This window comes from Camelus dromedarius, chromosome 34, assembly GCF_036321535.1.
Source record: "Camelus dromedarius isolate mCamDro1 chromosome 34, mCamDro1.pat, whole genome shotgun sequence".
Taxonomy (NCBI): Eukaryota; Metazoa; Chordata; class Mammalia; order Artiodactyla; family Camelidae; genus Camelus; species Camelus dromedarius.
Window position 1 is genome coordinate 1,473,695 of NC_087469.1, and position 18,030 is coordinate 1,491,724.

Below are 18,030 nucleotides of genomic sequence, written 5' to 3' on the forward strand. Positions count from 1 at the left end.
GGGGGGGTTGGGACTTTGTGCTGAATTACTACAGCAGCACAGAGTGGGAAGGAAGTGGAAGCTGCTCAACTGAATAGATTCATGAAGAGACGAGACTGCCGCTTGAATTATGCCACAACACCTGTTCTTGCTTACACAGGAGGGAATTCAGCACAAGCAGTTTGAGCTGCATTTCGTCTAGGAGGAAACCACACGGTAGGCAAGGCTGTGCACACCGCCTCAGCTGCAGTTCTCAGAAAGGAAAGCCTTCTCAATTTGAGACTCACAAGAGTCAGGGATTGAGAGGGCAGGAAAGCTCACTGTGTTACACATACCTCATGGCAAATTAGTCACGTTGAATCCTTTGAGGGAACAAAGATAATATATGGAAAAAAAATTGTTCTTAGATTCAGACAAAGACTACTTTCAAAATAGTAATCACAGCTCTTTCGCAGCTCATCATGTGCTAAGTTGGGTCGTAGAGGCTTTATTTGTAATAACTCTAATCCTCACAAAAACTCACTAGGGTAGGTGCCATTATTATCCTTCCTCCATAGATAAGGAATTGGAGGCACAGAGTGGTAAGTGGCTGAGATGGGTTCAGTTCTAAGCAAAACAGAAATATAATACACAAAATCATATGGGAAACAGCAAGATCAATTTTAATAGGGAAGTCATACTGTGTTAAGAATCAATAAGGATCTCAATAAAACAACCTAACCTTACACCTCAAGGAACTAGAAAAATATGAGCAAACTAAGCCCAAAGTTAGTAGAAGGAAATATAAGCTTAGAGCAGAAAGAAATGAAATAGAGACTAAAAAGACAATAGAAAAGATCAGTAAAATGAAATGCTGATTTTTAAAAAAAGAAACAGAATAGCTAGAGTTACAATGAAAAAGACTCAAATAAAATTATAAATAAGAGGAGATATTACAACTAATACACAATGAATCATAAGACACTATGCTGAACAATTACACACCAACAAACTTCACAACCTAGAAGAGATGGATAAATTCCTAGAACATTAAGACCTACCAAGACTGAAGCATGAGAAAAATAGAAAATCTGAGCATACTAATTACCAGCATACTAATTACCAGTAGAGGAGTTTGAGTCCGTAATCAAAAACTTCCCAATAAAGAAAATTCCAGGAGCAGTCAGCTTCATTGGTAAATTCCACCAAACATTTAAAGAATATTAATCCTTCTTAAACTCCTCCAACAAACAGAAGAAGAGGGAACACTTCCAAACTGATTTTGAGGATAGCGTTACCCTGGTACCAAAACCAAATAAGGACACTATAAGAACAGAATACTACACGCCTACATAACATCTCTGATGAATATAGATACAAATACCTGAACAACATATTAGCAAACCAAAGTCTACAGCACATTAAAAGGGTCATGCGCTATAGTTAAGTGGAATTTATCCCAGGGATGTAAGGATGGTTCATATCCATAAATCAATGTGATAAGCCAATTAACAAAATGAAGGATAAAAATCAGATCATCACCTGAAAATGCAGAACCATTGATAAAATTCAACATCCATTCATGATAAAAACTCCCAACATATGGGGTTCAGAATGTACCTCAACATAATACAGGTTATATATGACAAGCCGACAGCTGACATCAGACTCAATGATGAAAAGCTGAAAGTTTTCCTCTCAGATCAGTCACAAGACAAGAATGTCCACTCTTGCCAGTTTTATTCAACATAGTACTAGAAGTCCTAGGCAGAGCAAGTGAAAGAAAATGCAAGGAAAGGAAATGAAAGCTTCTGAAACAAAAAGGAAGAAGTAGATGAACTGTAGATGACGTATTATATATAGACTAACCCAAAGACTACCAAAAAAACCTGTTACAATAAACGACTACAATAAAGCTGCAGGATACATAATCGATGTACAGGCATACCACATTTGATTGTGCTTTGTAGATGCTGCACTTTTGTTTTTTAACAAATCGGAGGTTTGCTTCAATCCTGCTATCAGATTATGGTTAGTATTTTTTAGCAATGAAGTATTTTAAAATTAAGGTATATATATTTTAGACATAATACTATTGCACACTGAATAGACTACAGTATAGTGTAAAGATAACTTCTAGATGCATTGGGAAACAATTCGTGTGACTCGCTTTGAGATGCTGCTTTACTGCAGTGGTCTGGAGCTAAACCTGCAATCGCTCCACGATATGCCTGTACTGAGTTTTTTGTTTTTTTTTTTTTAAACAACTTTGCATCAAGTAAGGCTGTTAGGGCCATTTTTCCAACAGCATTTGCTCACTTTGTGTCTCTATGTCACATTTTGGTAATTCTTGCAATATTTCAAACTTTTAAAATTGTATTTGTTATGGTGACCTGTGACCAGTGATCTTTGATGATACGATTGTAACTGTTTTGGGGCAGTATGACCTGTGCTCGTATCAGATGGAGAACTTGGTAAGTGTTGTGCCTTCTGACTGCTCCAGCCAACCAGCAACTCCCGTCTCTCTCCTTCTTCCTGAGGGGAGGGAGCAGGCCTCCCTATTCCCTGAGACACAACAGCACATACTTTTTAATTTTCATTTTTTATTGAAGTATAGTTAATTTATAGTTTTTCAGGTGCACAGCACAGTGACTCAGATACATACACACACACACACACACACACACACACACACGTATTTTCAGATTCTTTTCCATTATAGGTTATTACAAGATATGGAATATAGTTTCCAACACTATACAGTAAGTCCTTGTTTATCTATTTTATATATAGTAGTGTGTATATGTTAATCCCAAATTCCAAATTTATCCTTTCCTACCTCTTTCCTTTTTGGTAACCATAAGTTTACTTTTTATGTCTGTGAGTCTATTTCTGTTTTGTAAATAAGTTCATCTTATTTTAGAGTCCACATATAAGTGGTATCACATGACATTTATCTTTGATTTACTTCACATAGTAGGATAATCTCTAGGTATGTCCATGTTGCTGCAAATGGCTATATTTCATTCTTCATGCATAACATGCTTGAGGTCCTGGGTTCAATCCCCAGTACCTCCATTAATAAATACAAATAAATAAATAAACCTAACTACCTCCCCCTGCCAAAAGGAAAGAAACCCAAACCAAAAAAACCCCCAATATGGTATTGACATAAAAACACATAGATCAGTGGAATAGAATAGAAAGCCCAGAAACAGACCCATGCACATATATGGTCAATTAACTTACAACAAAGGAGCCAAGAATATACAATGGGGAAAGGACAATATCTTCAATACGTGGTGCTGGAAAACTGGACAGCCAAATGCAAAAGAATGAAATTGGGCCACTATCTTAAACCATACACATAAAGACTGAAATCTGATACCTGAAGCCATGAAACTCCTAGATGAATACAAAGTAGGTAAGCCCCTTGACATGGATCTTGACAAGGTTTTCTGGATTTGACACCAAAAGCAAATATAAACAAGTGGGACTACATCAAACTAAGAAGCTTCTGCACAGCCAAGGAAATCATTCACAAAATGAAAAGGCAACCTATGAAATGGGAAAAGAATTTGCCATATATATATGACAAGGGGTTAACGTCCAAAATATATATATAGAACTCACACAACTCAACAGCAAAAAAGCAATCAGTTAAAAAATGGGCAGAGGATCTGAACACACACTTTTCCAAAGACATACAAATGATCAGCAGGTACACAAAAAGGTGTTCAACATCAGCAGTCATCAGAGAAACACAAATCAAAACCACAATATCACCTCACAGGTGTTAGAATGGCTATCATCAAAAAGACAAAAGAGAAGTGTTGGTAAGGATGTGAAGAAAAGAGAACACCGTGTACCGTTGGTGGAAACGTAAACTGGGGCAGTAAGTGTGGAAAACAGTATGAAGATTCATCAAAAAATTAAAAACTGAAAAAAGTATGAATCCAGCAATCCGAGTTCTGTGTATATACACTCAAAGGAAATGGAAACAGGATATTAATATATAAAAAAACCGAACTACATTCCTATATTCACTGCAGCATGATTGACAATAGCCTAGATACGAAAACACCTAAGTGGCAGTCAAAGATGAATGAAGAAAGATGTGGCAAATATATACAATGGAATGTTAATTCTGCCATGAGAAAGAAGGATGTCCTACCATTTGTGAAAACATGGATGGATCTTGAGGCAATTATGCTCAGTGAAATATGCCAGGCAGAAAGACAAATACTGCATGGTATTTATATGTGGAATCTAAAAAAAGGAGTAAAACTCAGTAATAAAGCAGTTGCTAGGGGCTGGGGGTGTAGAGGAAAATAGGGAGAAGTTAAAGGTTACAACATTTCAGCTGTAACATGTATGGTCAGAAGGTTTAATGTGTAACATGGTGACTACAGATGATAATATTGTATTATATAATTTAAACTGAAACTTGATAAGTAGAAATAAAATATTATCACCAAAAAAAAAGTGATGATGGATTTAACTAGATAGGAGGAAACTTTCACAATGTATATGTAGATCAAATCATGATGTACAGTACATTTAAAATATCTTACAATTTTGAGGTGGGGGGCCAAGATGGCCAAAGAGAAGCTCACCCTCTCCCACAAATACACCAAAACTCACATCCACGGAACCACCAGCCAGCCAGAGCACTGCAGAACTCTGACAGGACATCGCCCTCTTCAAAAGACAAAGATGCCAAGAATCTGGTAGCAGAAAAGGAAAAAGGAAAGAAGAAAAAGCAAAACAGTGCAGTACTGGTCCTGCGGGGAGGGAGCGGCAAAGGAGGACTGGCGCTCGCTTGCTGGGTCTCCCCTCTCCAACAGAGGACAGTGGGACGGAGGGGAAGCCTCCGAGGCTCGGATCTGTATGGACCTACGCCTTGACCGACAGAACTAAGTTAAACGGGGACAGAGGGTCTCTGTGACCCGCAGCCCTAGATGCATACTGGCAGCTGGGGGCTGGGACAGGCCGCCCGAGCTGGGTGGAGGACGGGGGTGGCTGCACTGAGGCAGCCCCAGGGGACTGCAGGGAGCTGCATGCCATAGACGAGTGGGTGCACAAGGCAGAACAACCTGGGCCCTCCATAAAACAACACGGCTGATGTGCCCGTATCTCTGAAAACCCGCGGAAGGTTTTGGACAAAGAGAGGCAGGGCTCAGGCACAGCTGCCATATCCTCCAGTGCTTAGCCCCCAGGCGGGGGCAGGGGTGAAACCTGAATCGGCACCTAAGGGCTTAGCAGCCTCAAAGGCCAGACAACACTTGTCTACAGCCCGAGGCAGATAGGATCCTTCCACCCTAGTAACTCAGAGAACTAGCGCTGCCAAAACAAACAAGGAGCTGAGATTTAGCATGAAGCAGGGGCGGGGCCGTTCTGCAGTCTTCCCTGAGCCTGCCTACAGAGTACTGACCCAAGGCAGAGCCGGCAGTGGCACAGAGCAGCTGAGCGACCAGCGCTGGGAGAGGGCGGGCGGCCACCCGCCTTCCTGGCAGGAACACAGGACCTGACCGCAGTGCTGGGAGGGGGGCGCGATCCAACCACCTACCTCACCTGATTACAGCATCTGACTGCTGACTAGGGCATCAGGAGGGGGAGTGATCTGCCCGCCCACCGTGTAACAGTGCATCACCTGACCCAGTGTTGGGAGGGGGTGCAGGCTGCTTGCAGACAGGCACTGGGAGCAGCACAAACGAGGGGAGCCAAGGGAGGACCTCTGGAAACAGCAAGCTGAGTTTGTGAAACAGTGCGAAGACAGACCTCTCGATAAAATCATTAACAGTGCACAGTCTTGACAAGAACACACTGCCCCCCTACTGTTTTAAATCCGTTCTATTTTCTATTACCTTTTTAAGTTTTACTTTTTAAACCATTGTATATGTCTCCAGTTTTAATCCCCTTAAAATTTTTCTTTTAAAATATTTTAATCATTATTTTTTAAAATACACCTGATTTCATTTTCATTTCTCTTGCTTTTGATCTCCTGTTACTGATTATACACAGGTTTCAAATAGTTTTTTGTTCTTGTCTCCTTTTTTTAAGGTTTTTAAAAGACATCTCAACTTGGTTGCTATTCTGCTTCAACTTGCTCTTCTATTATTGATTATACACTGTTTTCAAACATTTTCCCCCTCCCTTCTTTTAAAATTCTTTTTTAAAGTTTTATTCCTGCATAGGCTTTAGATAGATAAATAAATAAACTCCTTAAGGACCACAATAGATAACTGATACTCCATAAGCCACAGTGCCAGAGAGATATGAGCAATACAAAGCAGCAGAGGAACCACTCCCAATTGAAAGAGGAAGAGAAATCCCCTGAAAGAACAATCAATGAAATAGATATTGATGGCCTACTAGATCAAGATTTCAAAAAAGGAGTGATTAAAGTACTGAAGGAACTAAGAGACAGTGTTTAGAGATATAAAATGTCAAAAATGAAACTGAAGCTATAAAGAAGAACCAAGTAGAATTGGTAAACACATTTGCTGAGATGAGATATTACCTAAAGGCTGTACAAAGCAGGCTAGATAATGCAGAGGAACGAATAAGTGAAGTGACCTAGAAGACAGGACAACAGAAAGCACCCAATCAGAACAGCTGAGAGATAAACAAATAAAAAACAATGAAAACAATATAAGGGACCTATGGGATAATATAAAGCAATCTGATCTAAGCATAATAGGGGATCCAGAAGGGGAAGATCAAAGGGGATTGAAAAGGTATTGGAAGAAATCATGACTGAAAACTTCCCAAACCTAAAGAAGGAATCAGATATCCAAGTACAGGAGGCTCAGAGGGTCCCAAACAGGAAGAACCCAAACAGACCCACACCAAGACATATCATAATCAAGATGGCCAGAGTCAAGGATAAAGAAATGATCCTAAAGGTACCAAGAGAAAACTAAAGAGTGAGTTACAAGGGAACCCCAATAAGGCTCTCAGCTGATTTCTCTACACAAACACTACAGGCCAGAAGGGAGTGGCAAGATATATTCAAAGTCCTGAATGAAAAAAAGGTGCAGCCTAGGATACTTTATCCAGCAAGGCTATCCTTTAGAATAGAAGGAGAGAGAAAGAATTTCACAGACAAGCAAAAACTACAAGAGTTTAGCAACACTAAACCCATGCCAAAAGAAATATTGAAAGGTCACTCTACATAGAAAAGAAGCAAGATGCTACAGAAATGAGAAAGTCATAACTGGAAAGGTGATAACTACCAAGAATTACAAATAGAATAAACAAGAAATTGTAAAAGAAGACATCTAAATCATTAACAGTGGGAGAGGGAAGCAAGAAAATATAGAGTATTTTTTTCCTTTCCTTTTAAAATTTTTTGTTCTCAGTAGGATGGGTTTGAGATTATATTACTATGTGTTTAATACAAACAGTTATAGTAATGGGTTAATAGACTTACAAAAAAGGGTAACCACAAGCCAAAAACTTACAAGGGAGTCACAAAAACTAAATAAAATCCAAGATAATACAAAGGAAAATTACCAAGCCACAAAAGGAAGAAAAAAGGAATAAACAGGAAATACCAAATCAACTGCAAAAATAAGTTCAAAATGGCAATAAACACTCATCTGTCATTAATTACTGTAAATGTTAATGGACTAAATGCTCCAATCAAAAGACGCAGAGTGGCAGACTGGATAATAAAGCAAGAACCTTCAATATGCTGCATGTAAGAGACCCATTTTAGGGAGAAGGACACCTATAGATTGAGAGTGAAAGGATGGGAAAGGTTATTCCATGCAAATAGAAAAGCCAAAAAAGCAGGTGTAGCAGTACTGATTTCAGACAAAATAGACTTTAAAACAAAGGCCATAAAGAAAGATAAAGAAGGACATTTTATAATGATTAAAGGAGTAATACAAGATGAGAATATTACACTCGTAAATATTTATGCACCCAATATAGGAGCACCGAAGTACATAAAACAACTACTAACAGAGATAAAGGGGGATATTGATGGGAATATAATCATTGTCAGAGATTTTAACACTGCATTAACATCACTAGACAGATCTTCCAGACAGAAAATAAATAAGGCAAGAGAAATTAAATGATACAATAGGAAAATTAGATTTGGTGGGTATGTTCAGAGCATTACAACCCCCCAAAATAGGATACACTCTTTTCAAGTGCAGATGGAACATTTTCTAGGATTGATCATGTACCTGGGCACAAAAGAAGCCTCAACGATTTTAAGAAGATAGAAATTATCTCAAGCATCTTTACTGACCACAATGCCATGAAACTAGAAATCAACTACAGAGAAACAAAGGAGAAAAAAAGGAAAGCATGGAGATTAAACAATGTGCTATTAAAAAACCAATGGGACAATGATAAAATCAAAGTTGAAATTAAAAAATACCTTGAGACAAATGAAAATGAAAACACAATCACACAAAATTTATGGGACGCAGCAAAGGCAGCGCTAAGAGGGAAGTTTATAACGATACAGGCCTTCCTTCAAAAACGAAGAATAATCTCAGATAAACAATCTAACCTACCAACTGGAAGAATTAGAAAAAGAATTAGAGCAAAACCCCCCAAAAGTCAGCAGAGGGAAGGAAATAATAATGATCAAGGAGGAAGTAAATAAAATAGAGATTAAAAAAACAATAGAAAAAGTCAATCAAACCAAAAGCTGGTATTTTGAAAAAGTAAATAAAATCGACAAACCTCTGGCCAAACTCACAAAGAAGAAACAAGAGCACAAATAAGCAAAATAAGAAAGGAAAATGGAGAAATTACAACAAATAACATAGAAATTCAAAATACCATATGAGAATATTATTAAAAACTATATGGAGCCAAAATGGATAACCTAGAGGAGATGGACAAATTTCTGGAAACATACAGTCCACCAAGACTGAACCAAGAAGAAACTGACCACTTGAACAAACCAATCAGTAGAAATTGAATTAGCAATAAAAAACCTCCCTACAAATAAAAGTCCAGGACCGGACGGCTTCACCAGGGAATTCTACCAAACATACAAGTCCTTCTAAAACTCTTCCAGAAGACTAGAAAGGAGGGAATACTTCCAAACTCACTCTATGAAGCCACCATCACCCTGATACCAAAACCAGGCAAAGACACTACCCAAAAAAGAGAATTATAGACCAATATCATTGATGAACATAGATGCAAAAATCCTTACCAAAACATTAGCAAATAGAGTCCAACAGCACATAAAAAAGATTATACATCACGATCAAGTGGGGTTCACCCCAGGGACACAAGGATGGTTGAACATATGCAAATCAATCAATGTAATACATCACATCAACAAAAGAAAGGACAAAAACCACATGATCATCTCAGTAATGCAGAAAAAGCATTTGATAAAATTCAACACCCATTTACGATAAAAACTCTCACCGAAGTGGGTATAGAGGGAACATATCTCAACATCATAAAAGCTATATATGACAAACCTACAACCAGCATAGTACTCAATGGTGAAAAACTCAAAAGCTTCCCACTAAAATCTGGGACAAGACAAGGATGCCCACTATCACCACTCCTATTCAACAGAGTCTTGGAAGTCCTAGCCACAGCAATCAGGCAAGAGAGAGAAATAAAAGGGATCCAAAGTGGAAAAGAAGAGGTAAAAGAGTCACTATGTGCAGACGACATGATACTATATATAGAAAACCCTAAAAGGTCCACACAAAAACTACTAGAGCTGATCAAAGAATTCAGCAAGGTAGCAGGTTACAAGATTAATGTTCAAAAATCAGTTGCATTTCTTTACACTAACGATGAATTAACAGAAAAGAAAGTAAAGAAACAATCCCCTTTAAAATAGCACCCAAACTAATAAAATACCTAGGAATAAATCTAACCAAGTAGGTGACTTATACATGGAAAACTATAAACCATTGATGAATGAAATTAAAGAAGGCTTAAAAAATGGAAAGATATCCCATCTCCTGGATTGGAAGAATCAATATTGTTAAAATGGTCACACTGCTCAAGGCAATCTACAGATTTAATGCAATCCCTATCCAATTACCCAGGACATATTTCACAGAAGTAGAACAAATCATAATAAAATTTATATGGAAACACAAAAGACCTAGTTGCCAAAACATTACTGAAGACAAAGAAAGAGGCTGGAGGAATAACTCTCCCAGACTTCAGACAATACTACAGAGCTACAGTAATCAAAACAGCATGGTATTGGTACAAAAACAGACATATGGACCAATGGAACAGAATAGAGAGCCCAGAAATGAACCCACAAACTTCTGGTCAACTAATCTTCGACAAAGGAGGCAAGAATATACAATGGAGTAAAGACAGTCTCTTCAGCAAATGGTGTTGGGAAAACTGGACAGCAGCATGTAAATCAATGAAGCTAGAATACTCCCTCATACCATACACAAAAATAAACTCAAAATGGATCAAAGACTTAAACATAAGACAAGATACAATAAACCTCCTAGAAGAAAATATAGGCAAAACATTATCTCACATACATCTCAGAAATGTTCTCCTAAGGCAGTCTAACCAAGCAATAGAAACAAAAACAAGAATAAACAAATGGGACCTAATGAAACTTACAAGCTTCTGCACAGCAAAGGAAACCATAAGCAAAACAAAATGACAACCTACGGAATGGGAGAAAATTTTTGCAAACAATGAAACCTACAAAGGCTTGATCTCCAGAAAATATAAGCAGCTCATAAGACATAGTAGGAAAAAAACAAACAACCCAATCCAAAAATGGGTAGAGGACCTAAACAAGCAATTCTCCAAGGAAGAAATAAAAATGATCAATAGGCACATGAAAAAATGCTCAATATCACTAATTATCAGAGAAATGCAGATCAAAACTACAATGACGTTATCACCTCACTTCAGCCAGTATGGCCATCATTCAAAAGTCCACAAATGACAAATGCTGGAGAGGCTGTGGAGAAAAGGGAACCCTTCTACACTGCTGGTGGGAATGCAGTTTGGTGCAGCCACTGTGGAAAACAGTATGGAGATTCCTCAAAAGACTAGGAACAGACTTACCATATGACCCAGGAATCCCAGTCCTGGGCATATATCCAGAAGGAACCCTACTTCAAAAAGACACCTGCACCCCAATGTTCCTAGTAGCACTATTTACAATAGCCAAGACATGGAAACAGCCTAAATGTCCATCGACAGATGACAGGATAAAGAAGCTGTGGTATATTTATACAGTGGAATACTATTCAGCCATAAAAATGACAACATAATGCCATTTGCAGCAACATGGATGTTCTTGGAGAATGTCATTCTAAGTGAAGTAAGCCAGAAAGAGAAAGAGAAATACCATATGAGATCACTCATATGTGGAATCTTAAAAAAACAAAAACAAAAACAAAACAAATATAAATACAGAAAAGAAACAGACTCATAGACATAGAATACAAACTTGTGGTTGCCAAGGGGAGGGGGGTGGGAATGGATAGACTGGGATTTCAAATTTGTAGATACTGACAGGCATATGCAGAATAGACAAACAAGATTATACTGTATAGCACAGGGAAATATATACCAGGTCTTGTGGTAGCTCACTGTGAAAAAAAATGTGACAATGAATACATGCATGTTCATGTATAACTGAAAAATTGTGCTCTACGCTGGAATTTGACACAACATTGTAAAACGACTATAACTCAATAAAAAATGTTAAAAAATTTTTTACAATTTTGTCAACTATATCTCAATAAAGTTGAAAAAAATGAAGTTATACAAGTTACAGACTATGCATTGAGCAATAATATCAAACAAATGAAGCAAAAACAATGGGAAATTAAATGTTTGTAAGTGTTAAAAGCAAAGTTAGATGGGATTTAACATTAAACATCAAACTTTGTACCTACATAAACACACCTGTTTTTAAGCACCCATGTAACACTCATTTTAACTTATACTTTGACCACAATAATAAAAACACTGTAAATTTTCAAACAAAAAAAATCATGCTACCTTATTCTAAGTAATCAAGTTATATATTAAAAAGACAAGAGAATGAAAGTACTTACCCCATCATTCAAAATTTGATGTCTAAAGTTGAAATCAGAACTAAGTTCATAGTGTTAATTAAATGCTTACATGGTTTTAGAAGAAAAAAAAAACTCTTCATTTAAGAAGTTGAACATGAAAAAAGAACTGTGAGGAAAATAGGAAACATAAGAAATTAGTGAATTAGAAAAGTATACAACTGTCAAATATAAGAAGTGATTCTCAAAAAAATTAGTCACATCTAATTCAAAGAGAACACAAGCAAAAATTAGAGAGGAAAACATAATTTAATTCAGTAAAAAAACGAGCTTGTAAGTCTGATAAGACCAATCAGCTTGGAAGAAATTTGGGGAGAAAGAAACTCAACTGCTTCTGCAAAAGCCTTCAGGATTTTATGATTTGTTGGTGATTTAGTTTCAAGAAGAGTTATTTCCCATTTGAAATAAACTGCTGCAGAAATAAAAACCAGGACCAGCTAGGATAGCAGCTAGGTGTTAAAGTGCCTATTATCTTCCAGACACTGACCTCAATGCTTTGCATACATTGTCTGAGAATAAGCTTGAAACCAATTTCATCAGAAGGAAACATTTAAATAAAAAGCTGAGAAATCAAATTTAGTTATATTTACAGAATCACTAAGATTATAAAGTATGTATTACTAATATAAAAAGAAATTAATGGATTTAATAAAAATATTTTAACTGATGTTAGAACAGCATCCAATTAGGCTGAACAGGTATTCCTAACATAAATGCTTAAAACACTATAAACAAAGCCAAAATTATACTTAAAATCCCTATTAAAATAAGGAATTTTAAGACAAGGAAGCCTACTTTGATCATTATTAGTTATACTGGAAGTACTAATTAGTGTAAGAAGAAATTGGAAAATTATTATTTTGAGATGATATATCCTTCCTTAGTAAATGAAAAATAAGCACCAGGAAAGCCATTGGCTCTAATAAAGTTCACTCAGTAAGGGGCCCAAATATAAAATAAAACATCAAATAGATTTCCTATAGTAATTAAGACGTTGTGTTACTGGCACATTTTCAGAAAAAACAGACCAATGGAACAGATTGGGGAGTCCAGAAGCAAACCCACACATACTCAGTTTACCAGCTTAAGACAACGGTAACAGAGCAACATATTTGGGAAAGGATAGTCTTTCTCAATAAATGGTGCTGAGTTAATTGGATACTCAGGTGGAATACCTATTACATATGGATGGTTGATCAAAATACGAAAGGTTGAAGAATAAAACTCCTAGAAGAAAAACATGGTAAAATATTCAGACATTGGGTATGAATCTGAAAAAGGACTTGTATCTAGAATACAGAAAGACTACCTACATGTCAGTAAGAAAAAGGCAGACGACCCAATACAAAAATAGGGAAAAGAGATAAACAGATACTCCATCAAAGGAGATAATCCAAATGCCCAATAATCTTTGGAAATAGTGTTCAACTTTTATCAGGAAAAAGCAAGTCAAAACCACAATGTGATACCAATATATACCAACAAAATGGCTAAAATGACAATGCCAAGTATTAACAATGATGTAGAACTGGAGCTCTCCTTACACCGTTGATAGTCATATGATTTGGTACAACCACTCGGGAAAACTGAAAAACCTGAGTAAGGTTGGATATATGCAACTCTATGAGCCAATTACCCCACTCCTAAGTATACATCCAAGTGAAAAGTATAATACATTCACCAAAAAACACGTATAAGAATATTTACAGCACTTCTATTTATAATAGCTCCAAACTAGAAATAATCTAAATGTTCAACTACAAAGCAGATTAACTGAGGTATAATAATACACTGAGGATAAACAGTGAACAAATACACAGCTTTGAGGATGACAACTGAATTACGCACAACATGAATGGATCTCACAGTGTTGTGCAAAAGAAGTTAAAAAAGACTATATACTGCATAAATCTATTTATGCAAAGTTTAAAAAGCTAAAACTATGGTTTTAGAGGTCAGAATAATAATTACCCTTGGGGCTAGCAGTTCCTAAAGAAGTATCGGGGATTCTAGGGTACTGGTAACATTCTAGTCTTGATCTGGGTGATTAAGTGGATTTGGGTGTTTAGGAAATTCATTGAACTGTATAACTGAAGAGTTTGAGCACTTTTTCTACTTTATGCTTCCATAAAAATTTCACATTAACAAAAAAGCAATAATCAGTTAAAACAATGGAATGGAGAGCTCCATCAAAATAGCAACAAACCATATAATACCCAGTTTGGCAAGAAATTTATGAGGGTAACAGTAATTATAAAATTACTAATATATATACCATATTACCATTAGCTTCTTTCAGTAACAGTACACTCACAGGTTAACGTACTTCAAATAAATATTCCAATGGAATTTTAACTTGAAAAAGTGTAAGTGATTCTAAAGTTAATCTAATAAAAGGGATGAATACTTGAAAAAATAAGAATAGTTATAATGGACACAAAGTTATAATGGTTTAATCAATGGCATAAAATAACCTATACACTGTAGTATATTGTGTATGTATGCGTATAAATTTAATATAGGCCCCAAACCTTTGATTTTATACCTTTATGGTTAGTTGGGTTTCATAATTCAGAATATTTAGGATTTTTTTAAAAGTAACATAACGTATGTATCATACCCCCGGTTGAATCTGAAACAGCACAGTACTAAGCACGTTACTACCCCAGCCAAGTGTGAATATTCATACCAAATGAGATACTCATGTAGCTTCATGTCAAATCAGCTCAGGTTTTGCCTTAAAATGAGTTTTGATGTTAAACTTAAGGAAAAAATTGGTTGTCAGAACGTTTGGGATTTTAGAGTTGTGAGTAAAAAAGAGCGGGAATCAGTAAAGGATAAGAGCGATACTACATCATATATGTGTGTGGGAAGAACCTTATTTTAAGCAGTTATACTGAGTCAAGTGGTTAAACAGGGAAAACATGTATTCTTACTTCATACCAGGTACCAAAACAAATTACATATAGATTAGGAACTAACTCCTAATTTCAACAAATCAAGAAATAAAAGCCTAGAAACCAGTGATGATACAGTCGACTATATCTCTGGTAAGGGATAAGCAGGTGCTATGGAAGAAATGACAATTTCCTGGCAGGAATATAAACTGAAGTAATTTTCTGGAAGAATTCAGCAAAATGTATTGAGAACTTTAAAAAAAAATGTAAATTAACTTTTTGATTTAGTAACTCCACTCTGTAAAATGTCTCCTAAGGAAATAATTGACAACATAGATAAATATTTATTTACAAGTATGTTCACTGCTATTTTTTTTTGATAATAGTCAAAAACTAGATAATGTGTGATATTATTTGAAGTAAAAAGAAAAGCATTAGGAGGTTATATTAACAGTTTAAATTAAGTTCAATTATATAGAAAAAATAGTTCAGGAAAAAAAAGACTAGTGAAATATACCAAAATGTTAACCAATATTTAAAAAGAGAAAAGTCTACTAAAAGAGAGAACATAATAAAGTCAAAACTTCATATATAAGTTCAAGAAGTTAAGCCTGAGGCTGAAAGATGGCAATGTGAAAAATGACGAAATGCAGAATACATAGCAACATGCTTTTGAAATTACTCCTTATCAAAGCTTAATCACGGTCCTCCTAGTAGTCATGACATCTAGACCTTGGCTGAATTCTGATGGATGCTTTACTCATGTACAATTTCAACACACTTACTAAAGGGTTCTAACAATATCCAGGGCTAACCTAATCAAATATTTTAATCACAAGACTTCTCAGACTTGGCATACAACTGACTACATTAACCACAAGTAATGTCCAAAATAAATAGTAATTATGTGTAGCTATAAAAGTAGCCCCAAGTTGTCTGTGGTATACTTTAACTCTGAAATGCAGTCAGCTGGGCAAGTGACTGTTAAAACAGATAGCCAGGTACAATACTTTACCTTAGTCCAGGACATCTGGACTTTTAAGATAAAATGGGGATTATGGTTTTGCTCTTGAACATGAATGAAAGCTCCAAATACAAGTGTCTTTGTGCTCTATCTAGTGGCTCCTGGCTAGTGAACTAAGACTCCTGAAGAAAGTCAACTTATTTTATTTTCATATGAATTCTCAGTACTTAGCACATACAAATACGTATTAACTGAATGAGAAGAAAATCTATAATTTTTCAGCATTATGTGAACTTCTGAAAAAGTAAACAATTATTGACTTGCAAAGGAATGACTGCCAATATGAAGGAATTCAAACTTCTAAAGTTAATGAAAATATTTATTTAAACCTAACTGTAGTACAGTATCAAGCTGAGTTAAATAAACATTAACTGTATATTTAGTTCCTTAGGAATAGACCACTGCCACATCATAAAAATTTATTACAACACAAATTTCTTTCTGCAGTAAGGTTCAGCAATTAAGTCATGTTTTCCACACTGAGAAATGCTGTGTTAAGAGTAGGATGGATTTAGGTTTTTAAAGGCCCAGTACAAAAAAAAATGGTTGAGGAAAATGACTCTTTTAATGATATACACCTGTAGAAAAAACCCTTAATATACTGATATTTAACAAAACAGAAAGCACTTAAGAGAACATACTTTAATATCTAGGCACAATTGGTTAGGTATGAATTACAATTTCTGTTCTCATTTAAAGGTTTAAACCAATTCCTCAACTTGACTGATGTGTGGGGGTCTAATACAGAGAAGGCACCTCTTTCATTCTCCTTAAGGACTTTCTGAGAGTAAGTCTTTATCATACTTCAAGGGGCACAGAGACAATGTACTATATCCAAGTACAGCTATAGTTATTTAACATAGCCCATTTTAGGAGAAACTAAATTAAAATAGAAAACTATGATTTCTCTTTTTACATCTTATGATGGACATGGCTTTCTAAAAGAACAACAGATCATCCTCCACACAAGCTTTAACATAGAACACAAGATTTAAATTAAATGTGCATTGGTCACTACTATGTAAAAAGTTCTATGAATTAGTGCAATTCTTTAAATCCCCAGTATTTAGGGGAGAAGTATATACATACCAAGAAATCTCAACTACTACATAACCAAACTTTTTATGGCTCAATAGTCTAAATGCTTAAAGTTCTGAAAAAGATCTCAAAAATTATAAATAAAAGATCAGAACACTCAAATGGTTTACAAAATTTTCTCTTTAAAACAAAAGAGACCAGCACAACCAGAAGAAACAGTTAAAGTATAAAATTTCAGGAATATAATCTTTTCTGCAATTATAAGAAGGGATGGTTAAGTATTCACTCTAGAAAAAACCCAAATTGTTCATTTCTGGTTACTTTATTACCATTTGAGTTAGTTATCACTTTTGTACTAATTAGTGGCCGTGTCTTTAAAATGTCTTGTTGGATAGTTACTGAAGGCAGTTTATATGGAAAAGCATAATTTTCCCACCCAAAGTGAGAAACTACTCTAGATGAATAAGCCTCAGAATTAGAGATCATAAGAAGTCAAAAAACACAGTGTAAGAAGATTAGGTTGATTTAACCTCTATTTCAACAAGATTTACACAATATTTACAATATGCAATTGTCAAAAGCTATACAATTTTGCAGATTGGCTTTCCTTACATTTCTGCAAATGTTTTTGCCAAAATAAAAATATACCAAGTAAATCTATTTACAAACTAGGAAGCTGCTTCAGAAACAGCCATGGTTTAGAAATAAAGTGAAATTTCAGTACAATGAAAGAAAAGTGCAGGTCATGCTTTCAGATTCTGTCAATATCTCATTCCCTACACTCATAGTTTAAGGGATAGGAGTTTTAAATAGCTATGGTTCTTACACATTCAGAATATTTACTCATCATAATGCAATGATAGCAAAAATTTGTCCACATCCATTCCAGCTGGAAATGAACTGGGTAGCTTCTTTTTCTGTCAAAAAAAAAAAAAAGAAAAGAGAAGAGAAGAAAGGGAAAGAGAAAAAAAGAAAAAAGAAACCCAAGTTAACACATTGAACTCAAACAAGGCCAAAAAGCTAGCTTTCTTATTAAGTA

At 35.7% G+C, this 18,030-nt stretch overlaps 1 protein-coding gene across 3 annotated transcripts in view; it reads right to left on the bottom strand.

The window, feature by feature from the left end:
- Window positions 1–16,251: 16,251 nt before the first annotated feature.
- LOC105096604 (protein NPAT) overlaps window positions 16,252–18,030 on the bottom strand; it is a 43,925-nt gene continuing 42,146 nt past the window's right edge. For all 3 annotated transcript variants that reach the window (XM_031443771.2, XM_010988973.3, XM_064482018.1), the window contains one exon: window positions 16,252–17,908. In XM_031443771.2, coding sequence (XP_031299631.2) covers window positions 17,831–17,908 — 78 coding nt within the window. In that variant the 3' untranslated portion in view covers window positions 16,252–17,830. The remainder of the gene's footprint in view (window positions 17,909–18,030) is intronic.